Source organism: Ambystoma mexicanum, chromosome 5p (assembly GCF_040938575.1).
Source record: "Ambystoma mexicanum isolate Mex_15411 chromosome 5p, UKY_AmexF1_1, whole genome shotgun sequence".
In the NCBI taxonomy this organism is placed as follows: Eukaryota; Metazoa; Chordata; class Amphibia; order Caudata; family Ambystomatidae; genus Ambystoma; species Ambystoma mexicanum.
This window is the reverse complement of record NC_090930.1, coordinates 789,244,690-789,260,771: the sequence shown is the minus strand read 5'-3', so window position 1 is coordinate 789,260,771 and position 16,082 is coordinate 789,244,690. Positions and strand designations below refer to the sequence as shown.

General features: G+C 42.2%; 1 protein-coding gene across 3 annotated transcripts in view; it reads right to left on the bottom strand.

The window, feature by feature from the left end:
- GOLGA4 (golgin A4) overlaps positions 1–16,082 on the bottom strand; it is a 2,156,782-nt gene that overhangs the window by 1,308,038 nt on the left and 832,662 nt on the right. For all 3 annotated transcript variants that reach the window (XM_069613207.1, XM_069613208.1, XM_069613209.1), the window contains one exon: positions 15,740–15,823. In XM_069613207.1, the coding sequence (XP_069469308.1) occupies positions 15,740–15,823 (84 nt within the window). The remainder of the gene's footprint in view (positions 1–15,739; positions 15,824–16,082) is intronic.

The following is a 16,082-nucleotide window of genomic DNA, read 5'->3' as shown; positions in this document are numbered from 1 at the left end:
CCCACCCTTTAGGGTGGCTTACATGGCTCCACTAAACTGATAAACGGGTCAACATCAAACTGGACTCTATGTCTTCCCTTGTTCCTAATACTTTAAGAAAAGAGAAAACAAGATAGAGCTACCACACACCTAATTGTAATAAAATCCCTTTTGGGATTTGTTGTAGCCAACGTAAAGCTGGCCTCCTCTACAACAGAAAAAGACCCACATGCAATCTGATGTGATAATCCTACACGTCTACACCTCCCAAAGGAAATCAGTTTGGTTGAAGGCCACAGAATCTTTAGGATACTCTCCATGTAGCCATGTCAGACCACACTATAAGATTATTTAACTTATACATAATACATAGAGGGTATCCCCCCAATAAATCCACTCCACTTCTCAAAGGTTCTTCTACTGACTTGAGTTATTCCTATCTAATGTTACTTCATGTCTCGTTTTCTTTGAGGAATTGTAAAGTTATACAAAATGCATCAGATATGGTTGCTCACACTGCAAAACCTACTCAAACATTAATCTGTTTCCCCACCAATAGGTCTATCAATGGGCCTGCAGAAATCTAGAAATGAAGCGGAAAGTCTCACAGGATGCTTCTGATCACCCTCTGTTGGAAGAGGCATATACCTCAGGACGCACAACGGGCGGTAAATGGGTTTTACCTACTGGATGCGATGTGATCAATTAACGGTATGTTATTGTAAAATCAATACATTGTTTAACAAAAAAAAGAAAGAGGCATATACCATCTACAAGAAAGCCATCTTCAAAGCGAAGATTATTTTTCTTTTTACATAAGATTAATAACACTTGCATTAAAACCTAAAGAATTGTGCCAACCCATCCAACAATTACTTTCACCTTTCTGCTTTTCAAGTGCTTTAGTCCCTTCTCTAGACCTTTGTGACTCAATTTATGTTACCGAAATTGAGGACTTTGAATCAGACATTGCTGGATCTCAACTAGGGCTCTCTGTTCCTTCCTACAATGACTTTACACCCAATTGTCAACCTAATATGTTCTCCTTTAAGGAGGATGATTATGTATAAGTATATACCCTCTTATCCTCTTTGAACCCATCTATGGCACCCACTACCCAAAAAAGATATCAACTACGTCCAGCTAGAGAAAATACCTCTGTTCTTTCCTCATGGATCACCACCTTCATTAACAGATCCCTGCCTTCACATCTGTTTCGCAAAGCCTTGAAACAGGTGCTTCTTATGCTTCTTAACAGGCCATCTATGGACTTGTTTAAGTAACTATCGACCCACAGTTGGCCAGCCATGGATCTCAAATGTGCTCAAATAGACTAATCACTCAATTACAACACTTTCTTGAGGAATACGACAACTTAAGACACCTTTCAAAATGAATTTTGTGAGAGACAGAAATAGAGCTCCCCCATGTTTGAAATTACATTCCTTCTTATGCTGATTTTCTTTATTGATTGGGACAGAACTGTGAGCAGCCTTTGATATCATGGACCATCTCCTCTTGAAGCAGTTGGCCACTGTGGTAGTGCACATCATGGGTAATGCCTAGAGTTGGTCCCAGTTCGTTGTAAAATCATGAACTTGGAATGATTCTCACTCGCTTCCTTACAACACCTTTGAACATAGACTCTGGGGTGCCGTAAGTCTCCTCGCAATCTCCTCTGGTCTTTGATATCCATATATAGATCTTTTAGGAGTCTCCTGAGATTTCTAAATATAAGTTATTTTTTTTAGTTATTTATTAATGCGTTATAGTTCAAAGAATCTTTCTCATAATCAAGCTCACATCACACAAATACAAAATAATTCATTTCACAATATAATTACTGATAAAACTATAAAATATACAGTGACTCGAAATTAATCTAAACAAAGAAGCAAGTCCCATACTCATTAAGAGTTGCATAACAATCTTAAAACATCATATGAATAAATTATTAAAAACTAGTGGACGTAACTCCAAATATTAAAGATTTAAATTTCAATACTATCCTCCTGTGCTCCTTATTACATCACCTATACCCTTTGCAAGTTAAAAATCTATCATCATCTCAGCATCATCGGATATAGTTCAACTCCCTACTATACGGCAGGACAGTCTTTAAACATTTTACTACTGCTAATGAGCTTAAACTGTTGCCAGCCATATGAATCCTGTGCCACCATTCATCCGTAGATAAGGTCCTAATTTCTTTAAAAAATTGGTTAAAATATTTCTGTCTAGAGTCAGGCCTCTACATTCCACTAAAATATGTCTCATTGTCTCAATTTCTACAGTACCCTTACAGAATCGACAGCATCGAAGGTTGCAATGTACTCCCTTCCGACCACCTACAACCTCATTCGTAATTTCCAGTGCTACCGAAGAAATTGATTATGCAACGTATCACTAGAAAATTTACAACGGTAAGGTGGCATAGTATTCCTAGGTTTCACGTCCAAAATCACCTGATTGAATAACTTTTAATTTGCAAAGCCATCAATGGTCTGTATCCAGTCACTATCGTAAAACTTGACCATAACCCCACTCAGATTTTCAAATACATTTTTGCATGATGTGTTTAGATTCATTCAAAGATTTTTTACACATTTCAGCCCAGAAGGTAACTGCTTCGGCAAGCTTGATCTTCCCAAAGAAGGATAACATTTTCCAATTCACTACAGCCTTTAGGAACACTAGTCCCAACTCATATTGGATGGCGGCCACAGGCAGCCCTACTGGCAGATTGAATACCTTTTTCCAGAATTGACCTAAGCGATCCACAAAATACCATGGGGAAAAGGTAGCGTCTCCGTTCCATAAATCTATATAACTGTACCATGGGGATGAGTGAGAACTTTCCAAATGTCTTATTAATCATCTTTGCTTGGGTGACTAAGCCCATGACCTTTAATTTTAAAGCAGCATTAGTATCTGAATTACACAGACCCGGCATGATCCTAAAACCTAAATACGTAAATACAAATACCCTCCCCCAAATGCCATGTAAAACCTTTGCAAGAACTATTCTTGATGAAACCTACCACCATAATCTTGGTTTTATCAGCGTTAACTCTACCCAAGTGTAGGAGTACTGCACAGCTCACTAAATGAAAAAAGTATGTGACTTCGAACCATCAATCAATTAATATACCAGAGTTCGCGACACAACCACCAGATAGCATGGTCTTCCAGATCCCCATTGTGAAGTCCCTCTACAGTGGTGCAAGCACACTGCAATCAGCACCCACTCACAGCCTCGAGTGAAGAAACTCCACTCCCCACAAGGGACTGCACCAACCAGGTCCAGATGAAAGCAGACCCACTGGCAACCTGCTGAAACCTCCTAAGAAGTGTCAGGGCTAAAAAATAGGAAGACCTGCCCGGAACCATTTGCTAATAAACAGTGACGTCAACCAATATTGAGTACCCATATTGATTAGAGACTTCTGAGGAGTACACTTTCACTAGAAATACGTGGAATAATATTCAGTTGTGATTACGAGTGCAGAAAAACTTTTTTTTAGCTCTTCTTAAATGTTAGATGTTGATGTATTACATAGCTTATTTCACCTTTATCTGTACTGTATGAAATGTTGTGTTAAAGGAATCCTGTTTTGCACTTATATATGAATTATTTGTCTGTAGATTTATTCAAGCCTTATGAATTTAAGGAACATTGAGAAATGAATGTACGTCACCATACATGAAATTTTGGAACATATGAAACTGTGCAGAAACATGAAAGGTTAAAGGACATATACTTTGTTAATGTTTTGCACTGAAAAGAGAAAGCAAATTTGGGTGAAATTACTTCAAAGAATGAAAAATTAAGAGGATCCGAATTGATGTTCCATCACTCTGCACCTAAACATAAAACTATTTGAATCACAATTAAATGCTGATTGTGCTTTACTATTGCCAATGAGGATGGTATGTTTGAAAACATGAATTGTGTAAAAAACAATAGAAAATTTGAATGCACACCAGTGTGCTCTGAAACAAACCTACTAGGACACCTTAACGTTCTATAGTACTCTGACCCCAGGTCCTAGTATTGGGGGTTACCCCTCTAGTTAAACATTTATCAGCCTTAACAACCAGGTCATTTAGATCTGAATAGGCTTGAAGTTCTGCTGGTTGTCGCTGTAGATCTATGGGCGTCTGATCAATCAGCTCTAAATCATCTGCATAGAGCAGTCTCATACATTTTAGCCTACCCACTTGCAGAGGAAAGGCTCTGGAGCGTTTAAAAAATCCTTTATATCTGAAATAAGTTAAAAAGGAGTGGGGCTAAAATACACACTTGCTTCAGACCTTGTTTCGTTAAAATAGGCTCTGTCAGCTGCCCACCACTATCCAGTCTTACCTGCACTAAGGTGTTGGTATGAATCGCTTTAACAATTTCTACTAAGTGTATTGGGCATCCCCAATTCCCCAGTTCGAACCAGAACAAGTTTCTGTTCATGTTATCAAAAGCGAGTGAAAAATCCACGAATGCCAAATATTGAGGGTCACCTTTATTCTGCACTTTTACTTTAAAATAAATAAACAAATAAACATTTATAGCTGTGCCTATACCCTTAGTTAAACCTGTCAAACAAATCTAATCTACCACTAATCACTGCCCATTTAGACAATTCTTCTGTACATTGGAGGCAAAACCTTTGCTGGGGACATGAAGGAGGGCAATGGGTCTGTAATTCCTCTGATTCGTCCTGTCCCCCTTCTTATAAAATGGGACAATAATAGAGGTAGTCCAGAACCCTGGACATTTTCTGTCTAGGATAATTCTATCAAAGGTAGTTCTCAGTATACGCGCCCACAAACAAGGGATGCTTTTTGGTGTGTTATTCGCTATACCATCAGTTCCTCAAGTACACATGATATTGAAGATAGTCATGGAATCATAATCAGGAGTCCAATTATCAGGAGAAGGGACTTGTATATTATAATCGTGTAAATTACCTTTAGCATAAATTAAAGTGTCTAGTTCACTCCAGTTCTGCTATAGGGTTGGTTTACCAGCATTGCTGCGTCAGAGCCAGAGACGCTCTTAATAAGTTTCCAGGAGTTCTTCGAACTTTAATCAAGGCCTCCAACATGGCTTTTGCATTGTGTTGTTACAATTTAATTGTATATAGGTGGAGTCAATTTTTGTAGCCTTGTTTAGCCTCTCTTACTTCTATTAATTGAGTAACTTTTGCCCAAAGAGGTAAATTTTGCTCTTAACATTCTCTTCTAAATTTCGAACTGACTTGTCAAAAACATGCCTCCTCCTTGATTGCATCATGCCAGACTTACTGATCCGGCCATAAAAATGGTTCAAAGTATTGAAATAATTTTCAGGTTCAACGATAGACAACACGTCGTTATCGTTTACTGCAACATCCCATTACATTTTCTTATACAACCACCATTCTAGCGAACCGGGTTGCCCCCCTTATTTACCTCCAAATTTGCGGCAGATTTGCTGTAGTGCCTTCTTCAGTGCCACCTTCAAGGACTGAATGATCACTGGCATCAGAGGAGAAAGCTGTAATTTAACACTATTTTGAAAGATATTCTGGGATGCATAAATATAATCTAAAGAGGTTCTACACACACTTCTCCTCCAAGGGAAATTTGAGGAGTATCACCCTTGATACAGCCATTAAGAAGTTGCAACCCCCAGATGGAAATCAAATTAGACCAAGTCTTGCCTCATTTTACTAAGGGGGCTTTGGCGGCTGGGATGGTACCATGCTCTCTAAAGGATCCCATACAATCTGTCCCCCCAATCAAAATACTCCCCGAATTATCCAGTAGCTCCAGTGCTTAAAGTGGGCCGGGGCCTGCCGGGGCCGGGCCCCGGCAGTCTCCAGAAAGTGGGGCTGAGCCGGGGCCCAGCCGGGGCCCCCCGTCCCACACAACATTGGCGGGATGCATTATCCCGCCGCGGCCGCAGCCGCGACGGGAGATGCGCCCGTCATTATGTCGGCCAAGCAGACAGAAGTGCCAGCCAGCCACAGCGACGCTGAGGCTGGCGGCACTTCTGTCAGTTAGTGTAACTCCCTTTGATGACCCCTCATCAGGGTCATCAGAGGAAGTTACTGTCCCTTTGTTTTCCCTCCCCAGGTCAGTGACCCCCACGGGCTCCGTGATCTAATATGCAGATTAGATCACAGAGCCCACGGGTTCGCAGAGGGTGAAAGACGCCTCGGGCTCAGTGATCTATGTGCTCTGAGCAGAGATCACAGAGCCCGAGGTGCCTTTCTCCGTCGGCAAAGCTTTATAAAAGATGCCTTGAACTGTGTACGTTTCAAGCCATCTTTTATAAAGGTAGAAATATTTCTATGTTTATAAAAGACGGCTTGAAAAGTGCACAATTCAAGGCATCTTTTATAAAGCTTTGTCGACGGACAAAGCCAACCTTGCGGTTTGTTTTGTCCGTCATCAACCCTTTATAAAATATGCCTTGAATTGTTTACTTGTCAAGGCATCTTTTAGAAACATAGAAACATGTTACAAATATCTATGTTTATAAAAGGTGGCTTGAAAAGTACACAAACCATAGTAAGGTAAGCACACAAGTGTGCGTAAAATACTATGGTTTGTGCACTTTTCAAGCCACCTTTTATAAACATAGAAATATGTAACATTGCTATGTTTATAAAATATGGTTTGAAAAGTACACACACCATAGTAGTACGCATACAAACATAAATGCTCACATACATTTATATATTTGTTTGTGCACCTTACTATGATTTGTGCACTTTTAGGCCACGCCCACAATGGAAGCCACGCCCCCAAACGAGGGCCCCCCCCTCAATTTCTTACCCCACTTAAAGCACTGAGTAGCTCACCCATGAAATCCATAAATTTCTTTTGGGACACTACAGCAGGATTCCAATACACATTTACAATAAAAGTACAGGTAACATTCTGTTGATCTGGTGGATACCAGGATATTTCTACTACTTGAATATAGGGATTCGGGACTAGAGCAATGCACCCCAGAAAGACTCATACTATTATGCAGTACAACAAGAGGCCTGCCGAAGGGCGGCCCCTTTTGCCTTGTATCGCCTATTTAAAAATAGAGAGTACCCATCTAATAGTGGCAGAGTACAGAGCTAGGTTTCTTGACATAAAAACCTATCATAATCTAATATGAAACTGACCCTCATGAAAGAGATGCTTAAATCCTTGGGTATTCCAAGATGGAAACTTCATCCCACTGGCCCAATCATATATTTTGTGCTATTTATGATTCACAATCAAACCCCTGCCAGCCATGACCAGTCCTCTACTCCCCCCACAATTTCTGAAATTTGGCTCGTTCACACACACTTTCCAAGGTCTATCATTCATTATCTGTCTGACAAGATATAGTTAAAAACTGTATTTTCCCATATTTACCTTTTTTCAGCATGCCTATTGAACCCTTACAACGCTTTTGCTCTTGGTATCAAAGAAGGCAACTTCACTTCTCTCAAATCATACCCATATGGTTCTGTTAACAACATCTCAAATACCAACATAGAATTCAAATGCAGAACTACACAGACAAGAACATAGTTGCTAATAAACTCAACTTGTACAATATCAGCTGATTCTATGTGGGACAAATGGTCTACTGACCTCAATAGCGCTAATACAGTGAATCTATTCAATATATTTATTTCTTTCGATATTGGCAGACGCTGCAGTAATAAACAGTTTGACCCAAGTGCATAGTTGGATACAACATTATCGACAGCCAGCCTTGCAATAGTATGAGACTGTGCAGCAGACTTAGTTACAGCCAAGCGTCTTTATTTTATTTATTTACATATATACAGCGCACAAAGCAGCCTTGGGGCATTGTGGCCATGTTACAGCGATGCTTACTTGTTACATGAGAACAACCAGAACGCCTGTGTGTGGTTCTTGGTTACAGTGAACCTGATACAAGACAGATGATGGTTACATTGACATTGACAACGTGGGCAAAGTTACAAGCTCAATATGGGTAGAGTTACAAGCTCAATGGTTGCAAGGTAAACAGCGGGGACAGAGATAACTAAAGACCTTTCTGGGATGGATGTACAAGTGGGCAGCATGTGATAGAGTGAGCTAATTGAAGAGCTTAGTTTTGAGTGATTTGTGGAAAGCTAGGTGAGAGGTCTCATTCCTTAGAGTTGTGGGGAGGGCATTCCAGTGTTTGGGAGCTAGGAATATGAAGCCGGCGCCTCCCGCTTTGGCCCTTTTGAAGGGGGGGGGGGACTTTAAGCGGATTGGCGTGATGTGTTCGCTTATGTCTGGAGGAGGTGGCTCCGACTACTTTTTCAGAGAGCTAGGAGGGGACTGTGAGTGAGAGGCATTTGTGGGTTATGACTAGGGATTTGAAGAGTATCTGTTCTTTGACTGACTGGGAGCCAGTGAGCATCGCATCTGGTGGGGGAGATGTGCTCACTTTTGGGAATGCTCGGGCCGCCCTAAGTGCATTATTTGAATTATTTGTAGTCTGTTGAGATTTTTGGCCGAGATGCCAGCAAACAGGACGTTACAATAGTCCAATTTGGCCCCAATGGTGGCTCTGGGGCTCTGGCTATTGAGAGACAATTCAGATTGGATAGGTATGGTTTGACTGCAATGATAAGTTTGGTCGTGAATGCGGCCGAGGAAGCAATGGCGCTAACTTGGCACGTCATGGAGAGAGTGGAGTCAATGTATACCCCGAGGGTTTTCATTGCTGTTGAGACAGAGATTTGGCAGTTGTCTATGTTGAAGCTGTTGTATTGTTTGGCAAGCTTCTTAAGTGTTTCCTTGGAGCCTACCAGGAGGAGTTAGGTTTTATCCTTGTTGAGGCACAGACCATTAGCTGCCATCCATGCTTGGATGGTGGCATACGTTTTGCACAGTGTTTCGGCTTCTTTTTCGTATGAGCCAGTAAGTGGGAGGAGGACCTGTGTATCATTAGCATAGTTTGTGTAGGCTATGCCGAGATTTTCCAACTTGTTGAAGAGGGGTAGGGTAAAAACGTTTAACAATGTGGGTGAGGTGCAGGAGCCCTGTGGGACTCCGCAGTGGATGGTGGTAGGTGCAGCGCAAGCCTGATCTGAGAATACCTTCATGGCTCTCCCTTCAAGTAAGGAGGTGATCCAGGAGGTGGCTTCCAGAGAGAATTGGACTGAGTTCATGAGTTGTCTGCAGAGTGTCTTGTGGTCCACAAGAACAAACGCTGCAGACAGGTCGAGAAGGAGGAGCAGCGCTAGCTTGCCTTCATCCATTATTTCACCTAATTGGTTCTTTGGAGTTGGAGAACAGATGATTGAGGGCTCGAACCTCTAGAACGGAAGAATTTGGTCTTTCGTTATGTTACGTTTGCTTCTAACTAAAGCCGGTGGTGACGGAGTGTTAGGTGCAATGGTTTTCATGGCGGTAGGGATGGAGAATGAGGTGGTGATCTGTCCAGGGGCATGGGGTGTTGGAACTGATGCCAGCTTCGCAGTTATGGTCCGCTACCCAGTCTAGAATACGTCCTTTAGAATGAGTGGGGTTAGAGAATCATTGCACGAATCCCAGGTCCTGAAGTGCTTTGGCAAGAGACTTGGCTTGTTTGTCTTTGGGATCATTGAGGCCAATGTTTAGGACACCCAGTAGTATGGATTTAGTGGTGTTGTTTAGGTTCTCGCCTAGTAGATGAGTATATTTTCCTGAAAGTCAAGTAATGGGCCTGGAGGCCAGTAGATAACGTAGATGGCAATCGTGCAATTTGGCGAGATGGAAAGGTTTACAGTCAGGGCCTCAGTTGCCCCCTAATGGAGAATTGATTTGTCTGAGAGACTTTACTATGAGTCCTACTCCCCCTCCTTTAGAAAACAGTCTGTCCTGCCCAAGTAGGGTGCAGCCTGGTGGGAGGGCTAGGGAAATGGATGGTCCAGCTTCATGCAGCGAAGATTCTGTGATGGCGAGAGCGTCAATATCAGGGTTAGTGAGTAGGTCACGGATCTCCGTGGTGTGGGCTGGGAGCAAGCGTGCGTTTATAAAGGGCACATTGGAGTGGGATGGGAGGGGTATTCGGATTGGTGTTGGATATTTTAGGCAATAGGATTGGTTGCTCTCTGTTGGTGGCGTGAGGAGTGTTGAGGATGTGGTTGGTGTTGTATGGGGGATTGCGACAGGCTTATGTTTATTAGCTGCTGCGGGATGATGTGTGCGCAGGCCTATTATTTGGTTCCTAAGAGAATTTGACCTAGGACATGTATGGTGCTTGACAGGCTCAATACGATACCTCAGCATGGATATTCTACGAGCAACATAGTCCCTGGTATGAGCAGTGGTGTGAGATTTCTGGGTGTGTGGTTTATTCTAGTGGCTGAAGGAGGGTAAGAAGGGAGTGGGGGGAATGTTGTTCGAGTTGGGCGGTTTAAGGGCCATGAAGTATATTCAAAGCTGTATAGTAAGATGCAGTACCGCAGATTGCGGAATGTAGGCATTTATGCTAAACAGCGTTTCAATACATCAGGTTAGGCTAAAATGCAGAGCTGTACATGGATAGCATAATGCATTACATCATGTTGAGCAAGGCAAGCGTTTAAACTAAACATTGTTCCAAACAACAGGCTGACACTTGGGTGCACAGCTGCATAGTATAATTCAATACATCATGTTGAGCTAGGTGCTGCAGGTGTTTAAGCTACAACAACTTTTCAATGTAACAGTCTGGTATACATGCAGTAAGGCAGATTGAAAAGAGAAGTTTAAGACTAAATAGGGTTTCAATACAGCCATTTGGGCTAAAAGTGTATTTCAATGGCTTGCTAGAAACAGTGCATCTGTGGGCAGCGAGCAGAACAACAAAGTAAGTCTGGCAGTGTCTACCAGGCTGCGGCTAAACATGTGCCAGTGGTGGCTTAGGTCCGGGTGTAGGCTTTATGGCACTACGTGGCATGATGGGCAAGTGCTGCAAAAGAACGCTTAGGGTCCACTATATAAAAATATGTGTCCCTGAGAGTGAGCTGGGGGGCTTCCAGTGTTACAAAAGGTAACTCTTCAACATTCCTCAGGAGTGAAGCCCCCTCACCACCTATATGGGAGACTGAGCCGTTGGGGACATTGTTAGGGGACCATGTAACTGCCTCTCTTTAGTTACTCCCCTAGGGTCCAAAGTCACCTCCTTTCTGTAAAATTGATCCACAGAGCACGTAGACACATTCAGCAAGTACTCCCTCAGTTCTTCGGGTTCCTCCTACAAAATGTCTACTTTTTCCGGCAAGGCCTTGTTTTTAGATTGCGAACCCCCTTTTGACAGGGTTAGATGAGTCTTCCGTGCCTCATCCCTTGTTTTCTTGTGTAGTGTAATCAATCTTAGAAATTTCCTTGAGCTACAGTTACTTGGAGCTTTAGCTGATTTAATATTCTTGGAAATGGTTTGCTGTTTTTTTATCTTTTTGCAACCCTTGTTTTCTAACAACGTTTATAAAATATCAAATAGTTAAGGTCTGCATTAGTGCGGTCTGGCTCGGATATCCCAAGCTCATTCGGGCTAGTTGGATGTGCCACCACCTGCTCACCGCACTCAACCACTTCCAATACTTTCCGCAGTCCAAGGGCCTTGTCACTTGGTCTTGAATAATAACCAACGACTCCAAGTTATTTCCTGCTGCAGATTAGTCATCATGTAGAGTCAAGTCTAATCTGTTTAGACCACATGGTATGCCAGCAACTTTTGCTGCAACCAAAAAGCCCTTAATAAATGATACTTTGGACATTAGGGTATTCATTAAAAGCTTATAGTCGTGCAGATTAGAAATAATATTCCGATATCCTGGTCACACCGTGCATTTGGTCAAACCATTTTCTCATCCAAGCCAAGATTTCACTACCCCCTCCTCCTCTCAAACTTAATACGAATCCACGTATTCAAAAAATGTCTCGCAACCTAAAGAATCTAACAGCCCCAAAACTTACTGAGCTACTGTCAACTAAGCTTCAATCCCTAGACAACTTTAATGATCCCACAAAATTGATTAACCATCTGTCAACCAACATCAAAGAAGCAGTTAACGACCTTGCCCCTCTGAAGATGAAGGTAATAAAGACTGAAACCACAAAGAACACGTGGTTCAATAATGAAATTCCTACAGCCAGACAAGAAAAAAGAGCTCTTCAAAGAGCCTGCAGGAAAGACCCCAACGATAATACCCTGACAAAATATAAAAAATCCATCCTCAACTATAAAAAGCTCATTACAGAAGCAAAGGCCACACACTATAACGAAAGAATAGTGAATGCTAAATCTAACACTGGGGAGCTATTTAAAATCTTAGCGAAATTCCAAAGTCAGCCTCCTCCCACGAACAATATTATCAAGGATAAGTGGTGTCAGGGCATTCATGATGCCTTTCTATTCAAGAATGATTCTCATAAAGAAAAAAAATCAGTAAAGCCCTTGGCAACGTAGCCGTTACACAATCCACTACTGATACCACTTCACCCAACACCTGTGAAAATACCATCCCTCCATTCTTCTTTCACGCACTATACTGAAGTTGAAGTATTCAAAATCATTCAGGACCTCAAAGCCACATCTTGTCCAGCAGATGAGTGCCCCACCAGCATTCTTAAGGAGTCCTTAGAGACCCTGGTCCCATGGATTACCAAACTGGTTAACCTCTCCTTTGATGAGGGTCTGGTGCCGGACCTGCTAAAGTCGGCATGGATCACTCCTCTACTGAAAAAAGAAGGCCTTGACCCAGCCAACAATGACAATTACAGACCCATAACTAACGTGCCTTATGTTCTCAAGATACTTGACAAACTGGCCTACTTACAGCTACAGGCCCATGTTGAAAAATACGACATCTTGGGTACCCGTCAGTCGGGATATAGAGCCAGTCACGGAACTGAGACAGCTATGCTGGATCTCAAATCTACACTTGCTAGCATAGCTGACAAAAACCAAGCTGCTCTGCTCATGCTATTGGACCTCTCCGCAGCCTTTGACCTAGTTGATCACAGCTTACTAGTGTCAAGGCTCGGAGAGGTCGCCAATTGCTCTGCAATTGCATCCAAATGGATTGCTTCCTTTCTGGGTCCCAGAATGGTAAGGGTTTGCGTGGGTGATAAACAATCATCTCCTATCTCTCAGACATGCGGAGTCCCTCAGGGCTCCTGTCTGTCGCCGCTGCTCTTCAACATTTACATCCGGCCCCTTCTCGATCTTTTGAACAAACTAGGAGTGTAATATACAAATTACGCTGATGACACTCAGGTTGTTATTCAGTTGAGTGGCTCATACAGCAGTGATTCGGAAACCATTAACTGAATATATAAGGCCATACAAGATTGGATGGCTTGTAATTCTCTTGCCCTGAATGATAAAAAGACTGAACTCCTTATTGTGGCATCTAAAAACACCCAGGCAAAACATGATCCTAACTACGCCTCTTTCCATATTGCCAATAACACCATCATAGTTCAAAAGAAAGTCAAGACCTTATGAGTAGCTCTTGATGAAGAACTCTCCATGAAATCCCGTATTTCTAGCATTAAATCTAGTTGTGGTGTTATAAACAAGAGAATTAGATACATTCAACCATTCATATCGGAAGAGAACTGTGCTCTATTGTCCACTGCATTGATAAATTCAAGATTGGACTATTGTAACAGCCTCCTGGCGGGCACGACAGCCTCTAACATCCAATCCTTACAAGTGGCACAGAACAATGCTGTGCGTAACATTTTCAATCAGTCCCGTCTCACACACATCTCTACTTTTAGGAAAAAACTCCACTGGCTATCCGTCAAACACCGCATAATGCATAAGATGCTTACTACGACCCATAAATGCCTCAGTCTTAGCAGCCCAACCTATACGCCATCCCATATAGGCATCAAACCTAACGTGAGGAACCTTCGCTCTTCTTCTGCGGTCACTCTCAATTATCCTAAATTTAGGACAGCCAAATTTGGAGGTACTACATTGGATGCTCAGGGTCCCCTTTTGTGGAACACACTTCCAGCTGGTATATGGCAGATCCAGAGCTATACCGCGTTCAAACGTGCCGCAAAGACTCACTTATTTAACCTTTAATAATCTCCTGACTCGCCTCTCCTTCTGCCTCTTATGCTTGTTTGTCTTTGTCTTGTTCTTTTTGCGCCCTGAGGCCCACGGGCATGTTGGCGTGTTACAAAAATTAAAATAAATAAAATAAATATTTTGGTAAAGATGTACCAAGGATGTAAGAACCTAGTTTAGGGCAGATATATATAGTGGTGTCACCGAAGGGTGTCCCCATCGACTGTGGTGTTGTAGCTAAAAAAAGAGAACATGGAGGACAACGACAAGGATGCTCCAGAGGACAGCCGCCGACTAGATGTTACAGAACCCGGGATCAGTTCTGGTGAATGCTAGAGATGCCCAAAAGGCGATCACCAATATGCACAAGATGAAGCTGGACGGGCAGTTTCAATATGTATTGCCGGTATCACACTTGCTTCTCTAACTAGCATGCCACAGAGTAATGATTCTTCATCTGATGAGTAATTCACATGTCCAGCCCTTCATTAATCTTCCCCGAATCGCACTCCATTTGGGTTGTAACATTTCGTCGGTCCAGATGACCAGGTGATTCACTGGACTTTGTATGTGAAGTTAAAGGCTGTGCAGGTGAGATCCCAGATTAATCCACTATTCCCTGAAGAGGTCAATCCACTGAGGGATTCATAACCACCTTTAACAGGTCTTCTATCATAAGGGGAGTAAGACTTCCGCAACTAGTACTTCCACCTTCTTTTGACCCTTCGTTCACAGGCTTGTCAGCTATATTCATGACTAATCCAGCATTGCCCACTGATTTTCTACGTAATCAATATTTGGTCACCATGATCCCAATCAGAACAACCGACTTCAAATGGGCGGCAAGTGCAAGTTTCATAAGTAGAATAAAATGTCAGGTATATTCACTTCAAGTCGTGATTACATCTCAGGATCTCTAATAGCTCCACCCTGCACAGCTACAGACTGCAAGTCTGCAGAAACACTTCCTGCATTTGCTTACACGCGCTTGCTTTGCGCTGCATGTCTGTAGATGTAGTGTGTGTCACTAGGCAGGAGAATAGAGTACCAGTGTCCAAGCGAAAACAATCAATACCACAGCAACTCAGCCAGCAACCACTCTGCAAGAGTGCAGAAACACTTCCTGCACTTGAAAATATTAGTTTTCAGTAGTATGCAGATGATATGCAGGTCCACTTAAAGGTTAGTGGTTCAAGAACGCAGGCCCTTCTCTTTGGGCATCACCACCTCCTGTTAGTTGCTCCATCTCAGTTACCCTCCCCCTCCAGAAATTTCAGACAAGGTACCTTAACTAATAAAATACAAAATGTGGGAATTTACTGGGAGGCTAAAAATCAGTTTAAATGCTCGGGTTGGCACAGAGGTTTTGGATTTGTTTTTCAAACTTCACCGACTTTAGAGTGCTCTTCCTTTTTGTCCCTATGAACCTCCATTCCAAAGGGTTTGGGCTTATTTATCAATAAGAAATTGGTTGTACCAAATCATTATATAAAGAAAAGGATTTAGCACAAGTCTACCGTCCTACCAATTCCAGGGCCTACATTGTGCACCAAGCTAAATAATACAAACAACTGACCAAGGTGCATATATTTAACACAGTTCAAGTGAAAGTATTTCACATTACAAAGAGTGGAAAATGTTGTTTCTCTTAATATGTTCCCCTTAGCTCGTGCATTTCTGTGCTACTAAACATCACCACTGAATTCTGTTTACCTTATCTTGCTCTAGTTGCTCAATCAAATTCTTTGCATCCCGAAGTTGAGTAATCAGTTTAGTCTTCTCACCCGTGTGAAGCTCCTGGTTTAAAAAGAAAAAAGAAATCAAAAGTTTTGATTTTCTTGATGTGCATTAAGGTATCAATTTCTTCTTCCTACTACAGAATCAATCCCTTTGAATTCTGGGACATATCTATACTGATGCCTAGGACGCTCAGCCAATCAGGTGTCTGAAACATCGGGTGAGAATACACATTCTCTGCCTGCTGTTTCCAGCCACCCGAGGCCAATCCTGGGTGGTGTCATTTTTCTTTGTTATATGGGGAGGCCTCCCCATCCTC